Raw genomic sequence first — 14,257 nt, 5'->3', positions numbered from 1 at the left:
TGTCTGGGCTGAGAACTAAAGGCCCTGGAAGGGGAGGGGGAGAGAAGAGAATGACCTTTAAAACCTGCTCCCCGTGTGGTTTCTCCCCCCAGTGGAGGAAGCAAGTCTAAACCTCACGGAGTAGCCTGATAGGGCTTAGACTTTAGGATCGCGAGATGGCAGGGGCTTAAAGAGCTTCTGTAATCGAACCCCCTCATTTGGCCGGGCCAGCAAACGAGGTGTCTGGAGCAGAAGTGACTTGCCGAGGTCTCCCAGTGAGGGGCAGAGCTGGAAATTCACTCAGGTTCAAGTCCTGATTCGGTGTTTTTTCCATGACAAGACGCTGCCCCTTCTTACAATCTCCCTTTATTAGGGGGAAAATGGGGAGGGGGGAGAGTGAAGAAAACAGCCCCCCAAAGGTGATATGCCAAAGGGCACACACCCAGCTCGTACGTGGCAGAGCAGGGACGCGAACCCAGGGGGTCCCTTCGAGGGCACGTCCTGAGCTCTAAGCGCTACGCCACGCCGCCGCCTCCTTCGCTCCGCGATCCACGGTGCGGCTGTCGGAGAGGCGGCTCCAGCGCCGCCGGGGGAGCGAGGCCAAGGCAGACTGGGCGGGGAAAGGAGGCTGAATCCTCCCTCTCTCGGTGTCCGGAGTTGGGGGCACCGGCTGGCGCCGGGTACAGGGACAGGAGGGGGAGAGGTTCGGGCGTCGCGGCCCCCGATTTCTCAGCGCAGCCCAAGCAGTGCGGCGGAGAAAGCGGGACGCCTGGCTCCGTCAGTCCCCGAGTTGGTGGTAAGTGCGGTCCTGAGCCTGGAGCGCTGGGCGGCAATGGCGGGGGGGAGGGGGGACGGGTAGGGAGGGGGAGACGGGGGACAGAAAGGGGGAGGGGGCTGGGCGGCGGGGACGTCTGGGTTCCGCGCCCAATGGCTGGAGGGAGAGCGCCACCGCCCAGCCCGCCCACTCCCCTCCCCCTCCCCCTGCGCGCTCCCTCTCCTTCTCTCCCTCTCTCTCTCTTTCTCCTTCTCTCTCTTTTTCTCCCTCTCTCCACCCCCCACCCCCCCATCCCCACCTCCGCCCCGGCGCCAACTCCGCGGCGCCTCCTTAAAAAGCGCGCGGGAGTTGTAAAGGGCTAGGGGGGGTGGGGGGGGCGGGTTGAAGCTAGGGAGAGACTGAGCGAGAGAGGCGCCGGAGAGGGGGGGGTAGAGTCGCGCGCGCTAAGCGGGGCCCCGGCTCCACCTTAAAAGCGAGCGCGTAGGGGTGGGTGGGTGGATAGCTGAGAAGGGGGGCCGGAGTGTCCCGGCCGCGGGGCGGGCGGCGCGTGCGGCGGCGGCTGTGGCGGTGGCGGCGGGGAGGGGCCCGGCTCGCGCTTCCCCCTCCTCCCATCCTCGGGACCCGCGCGCGCCCAGGAGGAGCGGGGTTTTTGTGTGAGTGTGCGTGTGTCTCTGTCTCTGCATTTTTTCTTTTCTTTCTTTTCTTTCTTTTTTTTTTCTTTTTGCAAAGAAACAGCAGCGCCTCCGCCGCTCCACCGAGGCGCTGCGCCCCCCGGGGGGAGGGGGAAGAGCAGCGGCGGCAGCGGCAGCGGCGGCGGCGGCGGCAGCGGCAGCAGGAGGAGGAGAAGGAGGCGGGCGGCTGAGGGAGAGAGGGAGGGGAGTCGGGGGTTGAGAGGGGAGGGGAGAGCGGAGGGAAGGGGGGGCGCCGCGCTGGGAGGGAGGCGGCGCGCACGGTGCAGCCGGGCCGGGCGGGAGGCATGGCGGGGCCCCCGGCCCTGCCCCCGCCGGACACGGCGGCGGCGGCCGCCGCCTCGTCGTCCGCCTCGTCCCCCCGCTACCAGGAGTGGATCCTGGACACCATCGACTCGCTGCGCTCGCGCAAGGCGCGGCCGGACCTGGAGCGCATCTGCCGGATGGTGAGGCGGCGGCACGGGCCGGAGCCGGAGCGCACGCGCGCCGAGCTGGAGAAGCTGATCCAGCAGCGCGCCGTGCTTCGGGTCAGCTACAAGGGGAGCATCTCGTACCGCAACGCGGCGCGCGTGCAGCCGCCGCGTCGGGGCGCCACCCCTCCCGTTCCTCCGCGCGGCCCCCGGGGGGCTGCCGCCGCCACCGCGCCGCCCCCGCCCCCGCCCGCTCCGCCTGCGCCCGTCGCCTCCCCGCCCCGAGCGCCCCGGGCAGCCGCGGCCACAGCGCCCCCCTCTCCCGGCGCCCCGGCCCCGTCGCCGCCCCCCCGAGCGCAACGGGCCGCGCCCCTGCCCCCGCCACCGCCTCCGGCCGGGGCGCCCTCGCCCGGCCCGCGCCGTGCCCCCCCGCCCGCCGGGGCCGCCGCCCGGGAGCCGGCGCCGCCGTCGCCGCTGCCGCTGCCGCTGCCGCCGGAGGGGGGCGCGTCTCGGAGCGGACCAGCCCGGCCCGTGAGCCTGCGGGAAGTGGTGCGCTACCTCGGGGGCAGTGGCGGCGGCGGAGGCCGGCTGACCCGCGGGCGCGTGCAGGGGCTGCTGCTAGAGGAGGAAGCGGCAGCTGCCCGAGGCCGTCTAGAGCGCACCCGCATCGCCAGTCTTGCCCTGCCCCGCAACGATCGTTCGGGAAGGGCGCCTCCTGCCACTAGCTCCCGAGCAGCCCGAACCAAGGTAAGACTAGGACTGGGAATGAAAGTCCTGCACTGGTAGAGGAAGATCAGCAAAGGATTCCCGGGTGACCGAGGCTGAAAGCAAGACTGAAGGAGAGATTACACTAGGGAGGAGGGATGAGGAGAACGTAAAGGATAGATGAGATCAGACCCAGTGGAGAGTGCAAGGGTGTTTTTATGAGAACTAGAGATCCATGACCAGTAAGAGCTTAGAATCTCTTAGGTCCTCCTCAAGCCAAGGGTGGAAGGAAAGGGATTTGGACTAAGCACCCAGAAGGGCCTGGTCCAGGGTCAGTAAGTGGCCCCCCCACTCTCCTCAGAAATAGACCAGAAGCTCTGGGGACAGACAGTCTGGTTTGGGACCTAGAAAAGGTGTCATGTCAGGATTCCCCGGAGTTAATTCCCTGGAACATATTAAAGACTCCCAAGGGCAGAAGTCAACTTTGGACCCAGAAATCTGGACAGCCCCCATCTTTCAAGTCTAACAGATAGAATGAGGACATCTAGGGAATATAGATTAGAAAAGATTGTGGAAAACATTCCAAACTCTCTTCATTCCCCACAGAAGTCCGGGGAAGAGTCCCTGAGGGAGGAGGAAGACGAAGAGGATGAAGAAGAGGTGTCTGCTTTGTCAGAGGGTTCTGAGGTGCCTGAGGGAGAGGGTGCCCACGGTGGGCAAAACCAGTACAATGGAGAGACTGGCCATCGGGAAAGTGGGAAAGAGAGGCCCAGGGAGTGGAGCTCCTCCATAGCACCAGGTCGACAGGATGAGGGTCACCGTTCAGCCCTAGCAGATGGAACCAGGGAAGCCTTCCCAATGGGAGTGGTGAAGATGGAAGGGGGTTCAGGTAAGAAAAACGTTCTAGAAATTGAAGTTCCCTTTGTGATGGAGGAGCAGGAGAGCTACCTCATTTTCTAAAGTGGGTGGGGTACCCTGGGAAACAAGGTAGATATGAAAGATAAAAATTCTGAAGAATTCTTTTTAGGATTGGGATATGTCTAGGGAGGGAGGATAGAGGGACAGAGAAGCTGACCAATGTGCCCTTTTTACTCTAGCCTCAGCTGCTACAGGTCCAGATTCCCCTTCACCCGTGCCTTTGCCCCCCGGAAAGCCAGCCTTGCCCAGTGCTGATGGAACTCCTTTTGGTTGCTCGTAAGTCAGTGAATATTTTTGTCTCTTGAGGCTGGGTCTAATGTTGACTTGGGGGTCAGGGCTGATCCCTGGGAGTCCAGTGAAAACAACCGTGTTTTGTAAGTAGTCATAGACTTGGTCATACTAATTTCTCAACAATCGCTCAGAAACTAGAAAGTGGGTATCATTAACTATGTTACAAGGTTTTGAACAGTAGTGGGACTCTTGAAGGGTAGTAACATCACCTATTCATCCCAAGGGCTGAATACAGTCAATGTTTATTTAATTTAAATTACAGTCAAACCCAAATCTTATCATCTTCCAACTTTTTCTCTCCTCCCAGCCTCAGTTTCCTCCTTTGAAATTAGAATTGTAATCCTTGCCCCGTCCCACTCCTATCTACCACAGGAGGATGAAATGAGAAGATGATTTGCAAAGAATTTTCACATGTTAAATGTTTGGTAGTGTTAGATGGGATGATGACAATATTATGATCTGTTTGGGTATCCATAGCTCTGGTAGGAAGGAAAAACCATCTGATCCTGTGGAGTGGACAGTGATGGATGTGGTAGAGTATTTCACTGAGGCTGGCTTCCCTGAACAGGCTTCTGCTTTCCAGGAACAGGTGAGACCTCCATTCTGCTGAAGCCAGCACCCCCTGGGGTTCCTTGCTTCCTTCTCTGGGTCCCTTGCTCCTATATCTCGTGTGTGTGTCACACACACACACACACACACACACACTCACTGATGATCAGAGTAATCTCAACTACAAAAACCAGAAAGAAGCCATGTATGTAAAGGGGCCTTGGACAGAGTTTCAGGCCTGATCCAAGTGAGCTCTGCTTCTTTCCCCTCCAGGAAATTGACGGGAAATCCCTTTTGCTGATGCAGCGCACGGATGTGCTAACTGGCCTCTCAATCCGCCTGGGGCCAGCCCTCAAAATCTATGAGCATCACATCAAGGTCCTTCAGCAGGGCCACTTTGAAGATGATGACCCTGATGGGTTTCTTGGCTGAGCCCCCACCCCCTGTAACTCCTAAGCTTCCCTTACTCCTTTCCCTCAGTTCTCTTGTACCCCATCTGCCTAAGAGTCCCTAGCATCCAGGAACTCCCTAAGGGGGAGAATACCCACTTCCCAACACACTCCCCAAAGAGATTCCAGGGAGGCAGGCGCCTCATTGTCATCCCTCCCCAACTTTCTCTCCCTTAACTGTAGGTATCTTTCTCCTATCCACATCCTGCATTCCAAGCTGAGGGTGATGGCAGGGGCAGATGCAGGTTCCTGCAGCATACCAGGAGGGGACCCCAATACCCCCCCCACTAGACTCCTTTGGTGGGGAGAGGAAAGCCCTCCTTTTTCCCTAGCCCTTCCCCCAATTCAGCCAGACTTCACCTTTGTAAATGTTTCACCCTGAGGAAGACAGGACTGGACTGGCCTTTCCCTTTCCCTTTCACCCCACCTGTTCCCCTAATCCCAATGCCTTTCCTTCCAGCCTCCAGCCTCCAACCTTGCCCAGGGTTGAAGTGGTGGGTTGTCCTGTTTCCTTCCTCTCGTTTTCTCTCTCTTTCTGGTTGTTGCTCTGGCTAAATTGCTTTTTAATATTGCACCTAAGGTTTTTTAAATAAAATTAAAAGAAAAATCTCTGATGTGTCTATGTATGTATATGTGAATCTGTCTAAATGTCTCTGTTGTTCATGCACTTGTCTAATATGGGGGAGTTAAGCAGGGGGGATCCTCTCCTTACTGGATTCTGTCATTAGGGGGAAAATGGGAGGTCATTATCATATCCTAGGCTGGAGTCTTAAAACATATCTTAAAACATCTAGTCCAACCTACGCATTTACAAAAGAGAAAACTGAGATGAGGTCCTGACCAGGATTGAACGAGTTAACAGTTGTAAAGCACTTTTGTCAACCTTTTAAAATAAATAAATAAGCTAAGTAAATTCTTGCTCTTATCACTTCTACCTCCAAATCCAGTGTTCCTGCCCTACTGTTGTTAGGTTATGGAGCTGAAAGAGACCTTAGAGAACACTTAGTCCTTTTCCCTATATCTTTGGGGAAGGCTATTTTCAGTCCAAAAAAAAAAAAAAAAAGGTTGAATTAAATGATCAAGAGATCCTCCTTCCATCTATGGACCCATCTATGATGTCATTACTCTGCTGGTCCTCAGTTTTCCCACCTGAAAATTAAGGTCCATCTGCCACCCATTAACCATCGATTATGGCTAGGAGTCCCTTCTGGCCCATTCGTTTTATGTTTCTAAATTGCCTCCTCTCCCCGGGCCTCAGTTTCCTACTTTAACACGTGATTACAAACTGCTAATCCCGGGGGAAATCTTGAGGATAGCGTAGTTCTTTTGAAAGGGCAGGACGGCAGAGGTTCTATGTTTCTGGGCTTCAAGAGTGAGGCAGCATAGATGTGTGTGTATATATATATATATATATATATTGTGAACCCGAACTTGGAGCTTGGAGCGTGCTGTTCCGCGGCGCGTGGCCGCTGGGAGAGAAGCTCAACCCTGACCTGGCGCGTGTTGACATTCAAATGAGGCCCGGCCCCCGGCCCCGGTCTCCCTTCAGTGGTAGTGGGAGTCGGCGAGCAGAAAGCCCGGGAGCCTGCTGCCCCGGAAAGCTGGGGAGGGTTCTCCACTGAGGAAGGAGGGCCCAGTGCGGCCTCCCCATTTATCTCCCTCATGGCCAGCGAGCCCTGGTTCGGGGGACTTCTGCCTACCGGAGTCCGAGACTCCCTCCCAGCAGGAGACTCGGTCCCCGGACCCGCCCCTACCCCGCACGGTGGAGTTGAGTCCCCTTGGCCTGTGGTCCCTAGTCGAGCAGGGGCTCCGGCAGATGCTGAGCCTGGGGGGCCTGTCCCAGGGCAGCCTCTGGCTTCAACCCCGCTACCTGGCCCGCCCCAAGCCCCCGCCCCCGGCCCTGCACTACTGCCTCTGGAAAGTATGTTCAGCCCCATCACGGAGCAGCTCCGCTACTTGCTCAAGAAAGCGGAGGATTTCCAGAGCTACCTGCTCTACAGGTGATGGGACCAGACTGCCTGGCTATCCTGGAGATCAGGAGAGGGGGATGGGTGCTGTGGGAGGAGCAGGTGAGGTGGAAGCCCAAGCTGGAGCTCCCCTCCCATGTGCCCCTCCCCAGCAGGGACCGGGTTCAGAAGGAGCAGTTGGCCAAGGCGATGCCAACTTTCCTGCAGATGTGCCAGCCTTACTTCCTGTACCTGGAGTCTGCTGCCAGGGGCATGCCCCCTATTCATGGGGCCCTACAGGAGCTGGTTCGGAAAAGGGTGAGTCAGCAGAAGGGGAACTGGATCCGGGCCCATACCCTAGCTCCTGGGGGGGAGGGGGAGGGGGAGAGTGAAGATTAGGAGCTTGGGCATAGGGTGGGGAACTGCCTTCCCCTGCAACTGGGAGGAGCCACATCTGGGTTGATATGTACTGTCCTCTCCCTCCAGCTGCTAGAAATCTCCCAACAGCTGGCCCTTAGGCTGGAGCAGCTGGTGCTTATGTATGCCTCCTTCGGGTTTGTGGTACTGGAAGAGACTGATCCCCTCAGGTAACTGGGTTGGGGGAAGGGAGGCAAGGAAATCTGGGTCGAGAATATGGTCCTAGGTACTTCCCTCCCCCATATCTCAACTAAGAAGATCTCTCTCTGAAGGTCACTCTAACGAGCCCCCTTGAATCCTCCAGCCATTGAGCCAAATATCCTCTGTTTGGACATTTCAGGTCACTGAAATGTCACTGTCAGCCCACTAGAATATGGGCCCTCACTTTCTAGCCGAACAAGTCACTACACATATTCTTTCATGTGTTAAACAGAAATATTTGTACTATTTTTTAAAGTTGTTTAAGGGAAAACACTTTTTGTGAGCTCTGCTCAATCAGAAAAAAACAAAACAAAACCAGAAAAACACTGTTTTTCACAGCGTGGGTTCAAATTCTAGCTGTACTAACTCATTACCTTTCCTATGTATGGAGCAAGTGATGGAGTGGGAGGCAAGATCTGAGTTCAAATATTTTTTCAAATACCATCTGTTCAATCCAGAGCAAATGGTTTAATTTGTGGGCCTCCATTTCCTCTTCAGTAAAATGAGGTAGTATTAGACGATCTCTAAGAACCTCTCTAAGGGTTCTTCCAATTCCAATCTATAATCTTAGGCAAGTTCTTTAAACTCTCTAGGTCTTGAGGGGTTGGTAGTGGGTTTTGGATTCAATGATCTCTAAAGACCTGTAATCCTTGCTCTCCTGTCTCATGACCCAATCAGTGTCTCCTGTTTTTTCTGCGGAAAATTCTCCCTGGGCCCCTCTCATCAAGTTTCAGTTTTCCGATACTGCTCTCCAGCCCCTTACACAGCTGGCCGACTTCCCCGATACCTGTACAAGAAGATGCGCTGGAATCTAGAAGCTAGTCCTGAGACCAACAACAGGGGACATGGGCCTCATGTAGAATAGTGAGTCTCCCTGACTCACCATCACTACCATTTAAAATTTACTTCCTTCAGAAAAAGAGCTCCAATTCAAAATTTGAGTACTTTTCACTCCTAATGAAAATCCCAGTCTCCCTAGTCTAGACTGCCCCTAAAGAAAATCGAAACAAAAGCATGTATCCTTCCACCAAAGGGTGGTCTGAGCTCTGGGTTGGAAGTCAAGAACACCTGGCTTCAATTTCCAGCTCTGATATTAGAGAGATAAGTCACTTCAGTCCCCTGGGCCTGTTTTAAACGAAGGGGAATATTATTTTTACTACCTGAGATTTAGAAGTTGTATGACTGTGGCCAATGAATTAGCCTTCCAAGCTCAGGTTTCCCCACTCAAAAGTGAGAATAATACTACTTACACTGGCTCATTCAGAATCCTATTGGGGAAAGCCTAGAAAACTGCTAGAGAAGATACTATTTTTGCTAAAGTCCCTCTTCACAAAAACTTCAACCAATGATGAACTCCCCACCGCTTCCCTCTTCTTCCGGATCCAAAAGAAAGACCCAGGGGCCAGACTGTAAATACTGTCAGCATCTACAGCCTATCCTTTCCTTCCCTTTCCCGAAGCTACTTCCTGTGCTATCGAGATACTTGGGAGGACACGGGCAAAAGTCCTGCCAACTCTTGTGCCCAGATTCAAAAGCTCTGGTCCATTGGGCGCTGGGTGCCCTTGGGCCCAGGCCAAGATGGTTCCTCCGATATCTATTCCTGGTAAGGGAGTAGGGCTGGCTTGAAGATCTGGCCCTATCTCCAAAAACCTAATCTCGAGAGTTTTTCCCCCAAAGAAAAAATAGGGGGGAGGGGGTTAGCTTTCCTAAATACTTTGTCGAAACCCTTTCAAAAAATTGGTGGAGCAAGGTTGTGTTCTCCCCCTTTCCCCATCCCCAGCATGTCCGTCCGCAACTCTTGGGCCCCAGCCACAATCGAGGGAGGCAGGTGGTGCAGGGGGAGGATGCTATTCCCACGATTTCCCTCGGACTGCCAGAAACAAACCGAAAATGTTCCCCTCCCCCTCCCGCCAGGATCCTGTGCCCTCAGCCCCCGGGGGAATACCAGCAGCTGCTGACCATAGGCTTTGAGGAGCCGTCTCACACACTGGCCACCGATCTGCTAGTACAGATTCTCACGGGCCAGGCAGGGAGCGCAGGACGAGCCCCAAGTACAGCTACGGGTCCCCCTGGCTGGCCTGGGGCTCCCGGGCCCTGAGCCCTCGGTAGCCCTCGGTTCTGGCTATGTGGGGAACTGAGGTAGGGGAGGGAGAGGGACGCGGATCCTTCTCCAGCCCTCGAACCCGCAGGCAGCTTAGGCAGGGGAAGACGAGGACGTGGCGATTCCCTCTAGACTGCACAGACAGTTCTGGATTTAATAAAGAGAAAGAATTCAGAGGTGCCTCGGTCTCAATAACGCCGGAGAGAGAAGCTCGTCCTTCCCGTCTAGGAAGCTCGGCAAAACTGGAGAGGGGGAAGGGGTGGAGATGGGGGCGGGCGAACTACCTAGGGATCGAAAGGGAGTGGTACAGATCCCAAGCGGGGAGGGAAGGCTGGGGGGTGGCGCATGCTCAAACGAACACTGGAAGCCAAACGGAAGCACCCCGACCCATACACTTCCGGAAGTGGGAGTCTTAGCCACGAAGTTGATTGATAGGACCGCGGTCCTTTCCGTAGCCTGTAGACCACGGAACTGGGCTTCTAAAAGGAATGCAGCGGAGGGGATCACATTTTAGCCGTGAACAATCTCTTTCGGAAAAGGGCTGCCTCCAGATAAAATAGAAAGATTCCTGTATAGGGAGAAACAGGACCCGGGTTCGAATTTTTCCTCTGCTACAGAGTTGCTGTGTCACTCTAATGGGATAGGGGGTGGGAGAGAGACAGGAGCGTCCCATTCCTTCCTCCAGGATCCCATACCCCACCGGAAAGTAGAGAGATCGGACTGGTTAATTTCGGCCTTCGTTTCTTCCTCTGTAAAAATAACTCTTAACCTGGCTGCCTAATGTTGCATTTAATGACCTCCAAGGTCCCTTCCAGCTCTGGCTAAAAAAGACTACAATTCCCATTGTACCGTGCGAGAACCAGGCCTATCATGTGTTGTGGTTTGTTTCCCAGCCGCAGAAGTAGGCTGGGGAACGGTTGTCGGAACCTCGGTCTCAGATTCCCGCCCGGGCACGGATGGCAATCGATCCCTCCCTTTTTGCGGAGGGGTGAACAGGCTCCATAGCATCCGCCCTTTCCCTCCAAGGGTCGTGGTTATATCTTCCGGTTAAATCTGCGTGGGCTGAGACCGGAGTTGCTGTCCCCGGAAACCTCGGCTGGCCCCTGGACTTGAAGCAGTCGAGCCGCTCCCGGACGCCTCCCCGTGGCCGCGGTGGAAATCGCATCTCAGCGTCTGCTCTATCCCGGACAAATCTTGCTCGTAATTGTGGGGGTCTCCTTCCCCTCCCCCACCCAGGCTTAAAAAGTCAAGGGTCACAGAGCTGGAAGAGATCTAAACCGAACGATTCCACCCCGAAACCGGACGTGTATGTTTTATCTCTTAAATGGGCATCTACCCTCTGCGAAGAGCTCTGTAGCGGTGAAAAGCTCATTACTTTCCAAGGCATTCCCTTCACCTTTCCAATAGTTCTGATTGTTAGGCAAAAGATAGGTGATTTCATCGGCGTGAGGAACTTTCATTGTGGGAACCCCTCCGCCGAGGTACATTTCAACCAGCATGTGATTTATAAAATGGAGGGGAGAAGGAAACAAACATTTGTCAGTCCCCTACTATGCGCGTTTCTATGCTAATCTTTTTATCTCGAAGATCTGGCGCTGAAAACGAACTACAGAAGGTTTTTAGTCCAAACCCTGCATTTTACAGGTTTGGAAACTGACAAAGAGATGAAGGGGACTTGCCCATGGTCACACAGGCAGTGAGCATCAGAGAACCCGGACTCTCTGAACCAATGCTTGTAACAGACGATTAGTCAATCCGAAGAGTTGCCTGAGATGCTCACAAGTTCGGTGACTTGCATCGGGGCACACAGCCTAAATCTGCCTCCTCATTATGTCTGGCTCTACCCTTTGATTTTAAAAAACCTAATCCCTCTTCCCAAGGACAATCCTTCAAATATTTGAAGACACTTATCACTTCCCCAAGTCTTCCCCTTTCCAGACTAACCATCTGCAGTTACTTCAGCAGAGTCTGCCAAGTCATCAGCTTTATAGAAGCATTCTTGACCTTCAAATTTTCAAAGTCCTTCCTCAAACATGGTACAAATGGTACTATTTAAAATCTTGCATTTTGTAACATCTCTTGTGCTGTTGCTCACTTCTGTTACCATTTAACTTTTTGTCTTGTCTTGAGAGCTAGACAAGACCCTTGAGAGTTCTTATGGATCCCCCACAATATCTTACAATAGGCTAAAAACAGCAGATGTTCAATGAATGTATGTTGCTGACTGATGGATGCTCAGTACAGGCTGAAAGGAGGAGGGCATACAGGATTGAAAAGGAGAGCATTCTAAGGAGAAGCAGACAGCAAGAAGAATGATAAGCTCTCTACCTTTGTGGAAACCAGTTTAATAGAAGGGGTTCTTAACCTCCTTTGAGTCATGAATCCCTTTGGCAAACTAATGAAACCTATATACACCTTCTTAGAACAGTATTTTTAAGCATATAAATAAAATGCATAGGATTACAAAGGAAATTAATTGACATAGTTTTCAAACTTTTTTTATGTTCACAAACTCCAGTTTAAGGATCCTGAAAGATGTGCGCAAATAGGGGAGACTTCCTAGCTATGTAACAGGGCCAAATTCATCTGCAAGAGAAGCTTTCTTTATTGTAAAAAATGGATAATAATACATCTGCTACCTTTGTCTCAGGGTGATTATGAAGATTAAAAGAGACTAGTGATGTAAAGTATTTTACAGACCTTACATCATTCTACAAATGTTAGCTGTTATTATGATCATTTCAAAGTGCCATAAAAGGAGAGAAAGCATACCTATCCAGAGCAGTGGGAAGGTGGGGAGGGAGAGGGAGCTCTAGCTGGCTGGGCCTTTCCAGACATTTTATTCGACTTCCATTTCCTCTCTAGAATATTTTATGTTCTAGTAAGACTGGCATTCTACCTATTTAATTCTCTGACCTTAGCCTTCCATATTGTGCTTTGGAACCAGCTAAGTGGTATAATGAGGCAGCTAACTGTCAAAGTAGATAGAGTGCCAATCCTGGAGTCAGGAAGACCTGAGTTCAAATCTACCTTCAGACATTTACTAGCTGTTTGCCTCAGTTTACTCATCTGTAAAATGAACTGGAAAAGGAAATGGCAGGCCATTCCAGAATCCCTGCCAAGAAAACACAAATAGGGTTACAAATCAAATATGACTAAATTGGCATAATAGTACCCAAGTTCAGATCTGGCCTCAGATAGTTACAAGCTATAAGGCACAGGGCAAGACACTTTGTCTGCCTTGGTTTTCCCAACTATAAAATGAGACTGATAATAGAACCTCCCAGGGTTGGTGTGATGATAAAATGAGACTACAAAGCACTTTGCAAACCTTAAGTACCACATGAATGCCAGCATTCTCTTGATGCTGAGGTACATCCTGTATCTCTCATGCCTGCCATGTGTTCTCCTCACCCATACCTTTTATAAGCCTTCCCTTGTTTCAAGACTCAACAGAGGAGACACTCTTAAGAAACTTCTTTTTGGATCTCCTCTCAGTTACTCCATCAAATTTATTTAAATTCATCTCTGTGTAGCTGGGTGGTACCGTGGTACCAAACAGTACAAGAGGCTCTCAGCCAGAAAGACCTCAGTTTAAATCCAGCCTTACATACTTCAGTGCCATTAGCCTCTGTTTCTTCATCTGTTTTTTTATTTATTTTTTTTTTTTTTTTTTTTAAGGAGAGGGAACAGCTAAGTGGTACAGTGGATAGAGCACCAACCCTGAAGTCAGGAGGACTTGAGTTCAAATCTGATCTCAGACACTTAACACTTCCTGGTTGTGAGATCCTGGGCAAATTACTTAACCCCACTTACCTAGCAAAAAACAAAACAAAAAAAAAAAAAAAAAAAAAAAAAAAAGGAGGTAGAAGAATCCCCCAAGTTTCTCACCAGCTGTTGTATTCTCCTTCCTCTATTTTAATTGGGGCTTATTTTTTAGCTTTTGTCTTTCTATCTCCACCATTTGAAGCAGTGGACTTAAGTGCTAAATCCATTTTGCTGGTCAAATGAATGGATTTGGCATTTGAGCTAGGTCCTGAAGCATAGGTAGAATTTCAACAGGTAGCTAGGGAAGGAGGGCAGACAAAAGAAACAGTCTGAGCAAAGACATATGCAGAGGGAAAAGTGTGGTATGCATTTGGGATCTTCATTGAGCCAGCACTTATTAAGCATCTGGAAGATACAAGACTGAAAAATAACATTCTGCTCCTCTCAGATATTACAATCTAACAAATATGGGAAAGGGGAGAGTTAGTATGATATATACACAAACAATTGTTATAAGAGATGGAATGTATAAAGAAGATATTGAAGGAAATGCAATCTAAGGAATTTGAGAGGATCAGGATAATGTTCAGCTGAAAACAGTAAAACCTTTCAAAAGAAGGTGGCACCCAAGTGGGATCTTCAAGGAAGAGAATTTCCTGCACAGAGATGAGGAAAGCACATTAAAGGGATGAATATTGCTTCCACAGAATTAATCTGCGAAGATAGGAGATACTAAGTTGAAATAATCTTGTATAGATAAAATGAGGCTTTTGGAGGGAAAGGACTGGAAAGCCTTGAATGCCACGATAAAGAGTTTTTATTTTATCCTGTATGAAATGAGGAATCAACTGAAGGATTTTGGGTCAAAGACCTGACATGCTCCCTTCCAAACATGAGGAAAATTTCTTTGTCAGTAATGGATTGGAGAAGGGAGAAGTTGAAAACCTGAATACCAATTCGGAGACAATGTGCACAGTGGAGAGTTGACTATCTTGGTTTTGAATGTATTAACTATTTAGGGGTGACCGTGGGCAAATCAATTAATCCCTCAGGGCGTTG

At 51.6% G+C, this 14,257-nt stretch overlaps 2 protein-coding genes across 2 annotated transcripts; both read left to right on the top strand.

Annotated features, from left to right (window-relative positions):
- The first annotated feature begins 1,715 nt into the window (after nucleotides 1–1,715).
- Nucleotides 1,716–5,374, top strand: SAMD1 (sterile alpha motif domain containing 1). Its single transcript, XM_051971686.1, has 5 exons — nucleotides 1,716–2,600; nucleotides 3,165–3,447; nucleotides 3,656–3,752; nucleotides 4,245–4,356; nucleotides 4,590–5,374. The coding sequence occupies exons 1-5, from the start codon at nucleotides 1,731–1,733 to the stop codon at nucleotides 4,746–4,748; spliced, it is 1,521 nt and encodes a 506-aa protein (XP_051827646.1). The 5' UTR covers nucleotides 1,716–1,730; the 3' UTR covers nucleotides 4,749–5,374.
- An 89-nt stretch (nucleotides 5,375–5,463) lies between these two features.
- On the top strand, nucleotides 5,464–12,182 carry C1H19orf67 (chromosome 1 C19orf67 homolog). The gene is made up of 6 exons (XM_051971689.1): nucleotides 5,464–6,765; nucleotides 6,885–7,029; nucleotides 7,198–7,298; nucleotides 8,008–8,193; nucleotides 8,789–8,932; nucleotides 9,244–12,182. Exons 1-6 carry the CDS (start codon nucleotides 6,428–6,430, stop codon nucleotides 9,425–9,427), a joined length of 1,098 nt encoding a protein of 365 aa, XP_051827649.1. The 5' UTR covers nucleotides 5,464–6,427; the 3' UTR covers nucleotides 9,428–12,182.
- The last annotated feature ends 2,075 nt before the right edge of the window (nucleotides 12,183–14,257 follow it).

This window comes from Antechinus flavipes, chromosome 1 (genome assembly GCF_016432865.1).
Source record: "Antechinus flavipes isolate AdamAnt ecotype Samford, QLD, Australia chromosome 1, AdamAnt_v2, whole genome shotgun sequence".
Classification (NCBI taxonomy): Eukaryota; Metazoa; Chordata; class Mammalia; order Dasyuromorphia; family Dasyuridae; genus Antechinus; species Antechinus flavipes.
Note: the sequence above shows the minus strand (reverse complement) of the source record. Positions and strands in the feature narration are given on the sequence as shown.